Here is a 9,420-nt window from a genome sequence, read left to right on the forward strand (position 1 = left end):
GTTTTTAAGCACAGAGTTAGAATTCACTAAAGCATGATTATCATTTTTCAAATCAGAAACAATTTTCTCATGTTCAGAAGGAGTCTTAGAAGCAGTAGAGAAATCCTTTTTCAACTTTTTATGCTTAGTCAATAAGGAGTTATACTTATCCATAATATCAAACAAAGCATGTTTTAGTTCAGAGGTTGAGAAAGAAGCAAATACCTCATTTTCATCGTCTGAGTTAGGATCTTCTTCTGATGCTGAGTCAGAGTCAGTTTCATCTTTTGACTCTGCTCCTTTATCTTTGACAATAGCCATGAGTCCTTGAACTTCACCATCAGAGTCAACATCCTCTGACTCTGATTCATCAAAAGTCACCATCAGACTTTTCTTTGTCTTGAAGTGCTTCTTTGGCTTCTTGTCCTTTTTCAGCTTTGGACAGTCACTTTTGTAGTGCCCTGATTCTTTGCACTCGAAACATGTGACTTCCTTGATTGAGGACTTCTTCTGGCCTGACGAGGATTCATAATTTCCTTTGGCCTTTCCAGAGCCTCTGTACTTGCTCTGCCTGTGCTTCCAGATGCGGTTGAGTCTTTTTGAAATCAGAGTCAGCTCATCTTCATCAGAATCTTCTGATGCTTCTTCAGATTCTTCTGCTTCAGCTTGGAGAGCTTTTGACTTCTCAGATTTAGCCTTCTCAGATTTGGATTTCAAGGCTATAGATTTCTTCCTCAGATCCTGCATCTCTGAGCGCTTCAGCTCATGACATTTCAGTATGCTGATGAGTTCTTCTAAACTCATATGCTCAACATCTCTTGTAAGCTCTATTGAAGTCACTAAAGGCATCCAGCTTTCAGGAAGACTTCTGATGACCCTTATGACATGATCTTTTGTGGTGTAGCTTTTGTTGAGAGGTCTAATTCCAGCTACCAGCAATTGAAATCTGGAAAACATGTCCTCAATGGACTCGCTGGGCTCCATGATGTAGGATTCATACTTCTGGATCAAAGACAGCGCCTTAGATTCTTTCACTTTCTTGTTTCCTTCATGAGACATCTTCAAGGAATCAAAGATGCCCTTGGCAAACTCACGATCTGTAATCTTCTGGTACTCTTCATAGGAAATAGCACTAAGAAGAATAGCTCTAGCTTTGTGGTGCTGTGAGTAGAGCTTCTTTTGCTCAGCAGTCATTTCTGATCTAGAAATCTTCTTGCCATCTGCATCAACTGGACGCTCATAGTCATCCACAATGATATCCCAGAGATCTGCATCGAAACCCAGAAAGAAGCTTTCTAATCTGTCTTTCCAATATTCGAATCTTTGGCCATCGAACATGGGAGGCTTTGCATTGTAGCCATCTTTTTGCGTTTCACTGGTGGTAGCCATTTGTTTTTCACACCGGCCCGGATCACTGAACACTGTTAGGTGTGGTAATCAGAACTTGCGCTCTGATACCAATTGAAGGTATGAAAAACGGTAGAAATGGGGGGTTTGAATAACGTTTTTAGAATAAAACTTCCACCTTAAGATTTTATCAAATCTTTCGTGAACAAATAAAGTGCTAAAGATAAGAGATAGAAAAGCACACAAGGATTTTATCCTGGTTCACTTGATGAATCACTCAAGCTAGTCCAGTCCACCCGTTAAGGTGATTTCTTCCTTCTTAGAATGAAGGCAATCCACTAATCAGGTAATTGTTACAACTGCACTTGAAACCTACAAGTGACTAACAACACACTGACTTAGCTCACACTAAGATTCACTCTCTTAGTCTTCTCTAGGATCCGATCAACCTTGATCTCCTAAAGGTAAACTAAACAACTATTTAATTAAGAATCGTTTACAAAGAGATTGCTTCTAAAAAGCTTGTAGTAAACACAATGAATTCAGAGATGAAAGAATGCTTAGAAGGTTTGAATATAGCTTGCGCGTGTGAGATTCTTCCAACCGCATCTTTCAATCTTCAGCCTCTATTTATACTCCAAGGATTAGGGTTTGAACGCTGCATGAGAATGCTACCGTTGGAGGGCAGGTCTGGAATTTCCAGCTTCTGCTGTGGCTGAGAATGTTAGGTAGGTCGTCAGGATAGTACATTTGCTTTTGTACTTTGGATAGTGACTTGACCTTAAACCTAGTAGACTTCTGATCAGAGGAATGCTTCGTGTTGGAACTTGTGAAGCTCGTTGATCAGAGTCAGAGGGAAGCATGGATCCTCTGACCGTTGTATCTTCTGATTCTGTACTCAGAGCGAAGTACTTGGTCTTCAGAGCCATTTTGCTTCTGGACTTCAGAGTCTCCACTTTTCAGCTTCTGGATCTTCAGAGTCTTCTACACCATCAGATCATCTGAACCTTCAGAGTGTCTGGGTTGTCAGAACGTCTGGATCTTCAGAACTTCAAGTGACTGAGTCCACATCAGAGCTTGATTGACTTCAGATCTTCTGAAGCTTTTCTACTGTTCAGACTGAACATAGAGATTGCGAAAGCGTTGCTTGGGACACTCTTTAAGCACAGTGCTTCTGATTTGTGTGAGATTAGATTAAGGTCAGAGCCTGTAAAAGCACACTCAGAAAAACACGTTAGAGTATCAAAATTGTTCATACTAAAATGTTAACTTGTAATCATCAAAACATAGAGTTGTACTACTCGATCAAAACTTGATCTTACACTCTAACCTTTGTAACTTCTGCTTCTGGACCTCAGAGTAGAAAGTACTTGGTCTTCAGAGCTAGCTTACTCTTGGACTTCAGAGTCTTCACTTCTCAGCTTCTGGACCTTCAGAACTTCTGATCCTTCAGAGCCTCTGGACCTTCAGAGCTTCTGGTCTTCAAAACTTCAAGTGATCTGAATCCATATCAGAGCTTGTAAACTTCAGAACTTCTGAAGCATATACTACTGTTCAAAAGAACATAGTGAGTGCGAAAGCGTTGCATAGGTTACTCTTTGGGCATAGTGCTTCTGATAAGTGTGAGTATTGACCAGAGTCAGAGCCTGTCACATAACCACTCAGAAAACAACGTTAGAGTACCATAATTGTTCATACACAACAGTTAACATGTAATCATCAAAACATAGAGTTGTACTACATGTTCAAATCTTGATCTTACAGTAACAACTTTCGGACCAGCAGCCTTCTTCTTTCCAGAATTGTGAGACATGGTACAAGTGAATGAAAAGTAACCGTTACAGGGTTTGCAAAGAGAATAATCAGGTTTCTTGAAAAAATGCACAAACCAGTTTGTGACTTCCAACATGCGATCATGGGTGGTTAAATAGAGATCAATATAGTTGTTGCTTGTGACATGTGTCATTAACTGCAATAAGTCAGTTAACACCCAAATCCCTAACTTCCTTTTTAACTTCTCTAACTTGGCCATAATTTTAGCACAAATATCTGACAATAAAAGGCTATTTTCCACGTGTTTCACCAAGATCTCTTTTTCAACTAACCTTTCAACATAGCAGTTATTAGTGTGCTCGCTTTTGTCATGCAGATCATTAAAAAAACTGAACTTCTTCAGGTAGTCATGGCACAATGTTATAACATTAGTCTTGACATCGTGTTTTGACATATGATTCTTGCTCATATCCCAGATTTTCCCAAGTTCAAGAACAATGTAATTCCTCTCAGTATTTAACCCAGAAATCCATTTTTGCCATCTGCTCGATCATGATCTATCAATCTTTTTCCACACCCACCATTTTTCTGTAGCTTTAACAAGATAGCTCTTCTTCAGCACTCCATATGCCTCAAATTTTAGTATACCCTCTGATCTGCTTGAAATCAGTCTTTCAACCGTGCTGCTATACAAACCTTGACAGCTATTTCCCTTACTAATTAGCAACGATGTTCTTCTCTGTGTAGTATTTTCCAGATAAGCATCCTTGTTCAAGATACTGACACATTTTCTCTGAGTCACAATCAAGGTGTTCTTCATATGTTTCATAACTTGTTCTGACATATGGTCTGACAAACATGTTTCTGCACTCTTTTCATCAAATTATTGGGAAAAAGCCAACCTCACTGTAACTGTCAAGACAAGTGAGATTATGTCAGTTCTATTGTACCCCTTAATCAGTACCTTGTTAATTCTTCCACATACGGTTCTTGGATCTTGAATCAATTCATCAGAACCCCTTTGCAACTTGTGAACTTGCTTTGAAGGATCATTGATCCCATTTACCTTGACAAGACTCAGTGTTTCCTGTGAGAATTCTGCCCAGTCACCATCTGAAAGAGTTTTCTTGGAGCTTCTTGACATGAGACATCTATTTGCACAATTTTCTTTAGATTTTTTCTTTTCAAGAAATTTCAGCATTCTGATGAAAGGAGCTTCCATCTGAGTCCATCTATTGTCACTTTCCTCATCTGATTCACAGGTTGTCATAATGCTTGTAGCAAATGGATCTTCATCAACTGAAATCAACTTGTTTTCACTCCTTTGTACAACCCTTGTATCCTCCTCTTCCTCTGAGTCCATCCTTCTCTTTTGCCTGTTTGCTTCTCTGGAAATGTTCTTTTTCATGAGCTTCCTGAATTTTGCATCTTCAGCCTTGCTAGTCAGATATCCTGGAGGCATGTATTTGTAATGAGAACACCATTTGTAGCAATCATCCTTTGTTCTCTCACCTTTCATCACAATTTCATATGTTGCATTTGTTACTTGACATCCATACTTGCTGAAAGTCACATTCAAATTCAAATCACAAATTTGGCTTATACTGATTAAGTTTGCTGTCAACCCTTCTACAAGCAATACTTCACTAAGTTCAGGTGAAATTTTACTGTCAAGTTTTCCAGATCCTATGATTTTTCCTTTGACACCACCACCAAAAGTTACATCTCCTTCATCATGTGGTTTTAAATTAGCAAAATACTCTTCTATACCTGTCATATGTCTGGAACAACCACTGTCGAAGTTCCAGTCTTCTTTCAATGAGACTTCCCCAGAGGTAGAGCTAACAAATGCAGTCAAATTGCTTTTAGGCCTCCATTCTTTCTTCTTTGATTTGTAATTCCCAGACTTAGATGCCTTAGCCTTTGGATATCCATGTAACCTATAACAATGTGATCTGATGTGACCATGTTTTCCACAGTGATTACATTTCCATCCTGAATTCCCTTTCTTCTGAACATGAGATGTCTGTGGATACACGTGTTTGACCACATGTTGAGACAATTGGTTTGACATGTGAAATTCAGATTTCCTCTCAGCAGGTACAAACTGATGAGTTGTCTTTTTGAAATCATTATTTGTGGAATCAATCTCATATCCCAACCCTTTCAGGTCTTTGGTTGTCTTTCCTGATTCTAGCATCAAATTAAACATATCAGTACCATTATTTAACATACGTACAGATTTGATCATACCTTCAATTTTGGATTTCAGAACAGACACTTCCTCCTGAAGAATACCATTGATACTGAGAAGATCTTGCTTTTCTTTTCGTAGTTTCTTCACAGTACTATTCAGCTTCTTACAATAGTCACAGGTTACATGCCACTCTCTCAGTAAGTTCTCATAGTTTTCAGCTAGTTCTCCTCCTGAGACATCCTTATCACTGGAATCCACCTCTGAGTTACACTTCACCATTAATCCCATTACAGGATTTTCACTTTCATCTTCTGAGTCATCATCAGACCAGGTAGCCACCATTCCTCTTCCTTGCTTCTTTAGAAAAGTAGCACATTCAGATCTAATGTGACCATACCCTTCACACTCATGACATTGCACTCCTTTTGCTTTGTTAGACTTGTCTTCTTCCTTGTTTTTCAATGCATTCCCTGAGTTCTTGTTGATGTCAGCCCCTTTGTCTGAGACATTTGGTCTGGCCCTCCTGTCAAACTTTCTCATGACCTTGTTGAACTTCCTACCAAGCAAGGCTATGGCTTCTGACAAACTTTCATCTGGATCTTTGTCACTTTGATCTTCATTCATATTAGACACAAAAGCAATGCTCTTGTTCTTTTTCTCTGGCCCATCATTTAGAGACATTTCAAAAGTTTGTAGTGATCCAATAAGTTCATCCACTTTGATGATACTGATATCCTGTGGCTCATCTATGGCAGTGACTTTCACGTCAAATTTGTTGGGCAATGACCTGAGAATTTTTCTGACAAGCTTCTCATCTAACATAGGTTCTCCCAGAGCAAAAGAAGCATTAGCAATATCACGTTCACGCATGTGAAACCCAGAGATTGTTTCTTCCTCCTTCATCTTGAGATTTTCAAACTGAGTAGTTAGCAGTTGAAGTCTTGACAGGCGAACTCTCGTTGTACCTTCATGAGCAACCTTGAGAATCTCCAAAGCATCCTTAGCAAGAGTGCAAGTATGAATCAGCCTGAACATGTTTTTATCCACACCATTGAAAATAGCATTAAGAGCCTTAGAGTTTGCAGCAGCTTCTTCATCTTCTGTCTTGCTCCAGTTCACTTCAGATTTGAGTTCAATAGTAGAAGTTCCTTCTTTGGTTTGTACTGGATGAGTCCACCCTTTGAGCACTGACTTGTGCACCTTTCCATCATCAATAGATCTGAGAAATGTAACCATGCGAGCCTTCCAGTAGTCATAATTTGTCCCATCAGGCATAGGTGGCCTGTGAATTGAACCCACATCCTTGTCGTTGTCCATGATACCAAAAAAGTAAATCTCTGGAGCTCACCCAATCAGAACAGGGTGCCTGCTCTGATGCTAATTGAAATTCTGGCACACGCGAATAGATGTTCTACCAGATGCCTAAGACATCTTGTACAACATGATACAAAACAGTTAATTGAATATGCAATATAAAGAACATAAACAGAGACAAGACACACGAGATTGTTAACCCAGTTCGGTGCAAAATTACCTACGTCTGGAGGGTTTTCACCCAAGAGAAAGATAATCCACTATTCAGAGAAATTGTACACAAAAGGTTTGAACTGAACTGCCCCAGTTAACAACCTTTTCTACCTATCTCTACAAGTGTTTATTACTTAGTCCTCCCCCTAAGTATGAGAGCCCCTCTCACTTTCTCTCAATCACTGCCACAGTGATTCAAAAACTCAAAACAAGAGCAAAGACAGATCTCATGATCAAACAACAAAAAATTCAACTCTCAACAAAAGAATCAATACGTGAATAAGCTGAGAGAACAATTAGTGTGAACACAGACAAGAGTAAACCCTAGTTTTACTCAACAGAAGCTCTCTACCTAAACACTAGGTTTCAGTCTTCATATATAGCAGTCATCCAGGCCTTGTCTTCGATGGGCTTGGACAAGCAAAGGTCCACACAACACTCAGGGAGTTACTAGGAAACAAATCTGCAGAAAAAGTCTTCAATAAAAAGTTTCATATTCCAGAAATAAAACTCCCACACAATCTCAGATCAAATCATTGAAACCGATTTGATCACATAGAATATAATCCTTGAACGCCGCATAGAAGCTTCCACAAATACCCTAGCTTGATCACCAAGTAATCAAAACGAAGCTTCACAGAAAATCTAGCCAACTCATTGCAGGTTTTGCAGGGACAGATGTCACAGGCAAGATGTTGTAACATCGGGTCCGACATGTTACTTAGCTAAAATGCAGACAACATAACAAAGGAACAACACTAAATAATGAGCCACTTCTAGAAGGTGACATACATGTGGAGGAGCCATCTTTAGAGAATGATATGCAACAGCTTGAAAACAATAATCTACAAGGTGACACACATGTGGAGGAGCCATCTTTAGAGAATGATATGCAGCAGCTTAAAAATAATAATCTACAAGGTGACACACATGTGGAATTAGGATTACAAGAGTTGAATGAGGCAAACTCAAATTATGGTATTTTTAATATATTTTGTGATTATTTATTTCCTTTTTATATGAATTTGCTTGTTTATTTTTTTTTTTCTATATATTTGAATTTGTCCTAGTATAAGTAACAAATTTTTAGGAGTAGTAATAAGCATTTGGGTGAAGCTACCGTAGCCATATAGACAGCACAAAATTGAACTTGAACTTATCAAAAAAATATATTGTGGCCACCGTAGACAGCACGGGAATTGAACTTATTTTGATATAAAACATTTTGACTAGCCAATGATATTAACATTTGCATGCATTACCAAGGATACGTTTTGAAGCTATTGTGGCCATATAGATAATGAACTTTTTGACTAGCCAATGATATTAATGTTTGCATACATTTTGAAGCTACTATGACCATATAGGTAACACAAGGAGTATTAATGAATTTTTGTTTATGTGGAGTAATTTTTAAGTTTATTTTGAGATCATAATTTTTTTAGAAGAAGATGTGAATGACAATGATGGGAGCGCTGAAGTGCCACAAGCAGAACACAATGGAAGGAAAAAGAAAATTGTTTTGAACAATGATAAAAAAAAGAGCTGTGTATGGCATGCTGCTAAAGAAGAGTGTTCATGGAAAATTAAATAAGTGGCAACAAGGGATGTGGCATCCCAACTTTCAATTCCTATACATACTGTTCAACGCATTTGGGAAACAAGCAAAAGATTCTGGTGATATATCCCTTAAATTGTCAAAAACTGGTTGGAAGAGAATTCATAATGATCTTGCTCAAATTCTTGATATTCCTTTGAATAAACGAACAACTCTTGCGTCGTTATCTCATGCTTTGAAGGTGAGCAAAACCACAATGTTTAGGAAATTTAAGTCAGGATCCATACGAAAGCACACAAATGCACTATAGAAGTGCAAGATTAAAATTTTTCATATCAATGCTTGATGATGCTAGCATTCCGCATGATCCAACTTTTGTGGGGATGTATGATATAGTTCATATTGATGAGAAGTGGTTTTATACGACAAAAAAAGCAAGAATTTCTATTTACTGCCAGATGAAGGGGATCCAATTCGCACTTGCAAAAGCAAAAATTTTATTACAAATGTCTTGTTTTAGTTGTTTTAGCTCGGCCAAGGTTTGATGTGCAAGGAAATAAAATCTTTAGTGCAAAAATTGGTGTATTTCCTTCTGTTACAAAAGAGTCTGCGAAAAGAAAAAAGTGCTAATAGAGTAGCGGGCACACTTGAGACCAAGCCGATCAATAGAGAAGTGGTAAGATCATACTTGATAGATATAGTATTGCCTACAATCAAGGAAAAATGGGCAAGAGATGATATAAACCGTCCAATATTCATTCAACAAGACAATGCATGAACACACATTGATCGAAATTATGAAGCATTCTGTCAAGCTGCTGCAGAAGATGGATTTGATATTCGTTTAATGTGTCAACCGCCAAATTCTCCATATTTGAATGTTCTAGATCTTGGATTTTTTAGTGCCATTCAATCTTTACAATACAAAGAGTCCCCAAAAACTGTTGATGAGCTTGTTAGCGTTGTTGTGAAATCATTTGATGAATTTTCATCTGTGAAGTCAAACCGTATATTCTTAACATTACAATTGTGCATGATA

At 38.2% G+C, this 9,420-nt stretch overlaps 1 protein-coding gene across 1 annotated transcript; it reads right to left on the minus strand.

The window, feature by feature from the left end:
- Positions 1 to 3,982: 3,982 nt before the first annotated feature.
- LOC130735138 (uncharacterized) lies at positions 3,983 to 6,613 on the minus strand. Its single transcript, XM_057587237.1, has one exon. It carries the CDS (start codon positions 6,611 to 6,613, stop codon positions 3,983 to 3,985), a length of 2,631 nt encoding a protein of 876 aa, XP_057443220.1.
- Between the last annotated feature and the right edge of the window lie 2,807 nt (positions 6,614 to 9,420).

This window comes from Lotus japonicus, chromosome 2, assembly GCF_012489685.1.
Source record: "Lotus japonicus ecotype B-129 chromosome 2, LjGifu_v1.2".
Lineage (NCBI taxonomy): Eukaryota > Viridiplantae > Streptophyta > Magnoliopsida > Fabales > Fabaceae > Lotus > Lotus japonicus.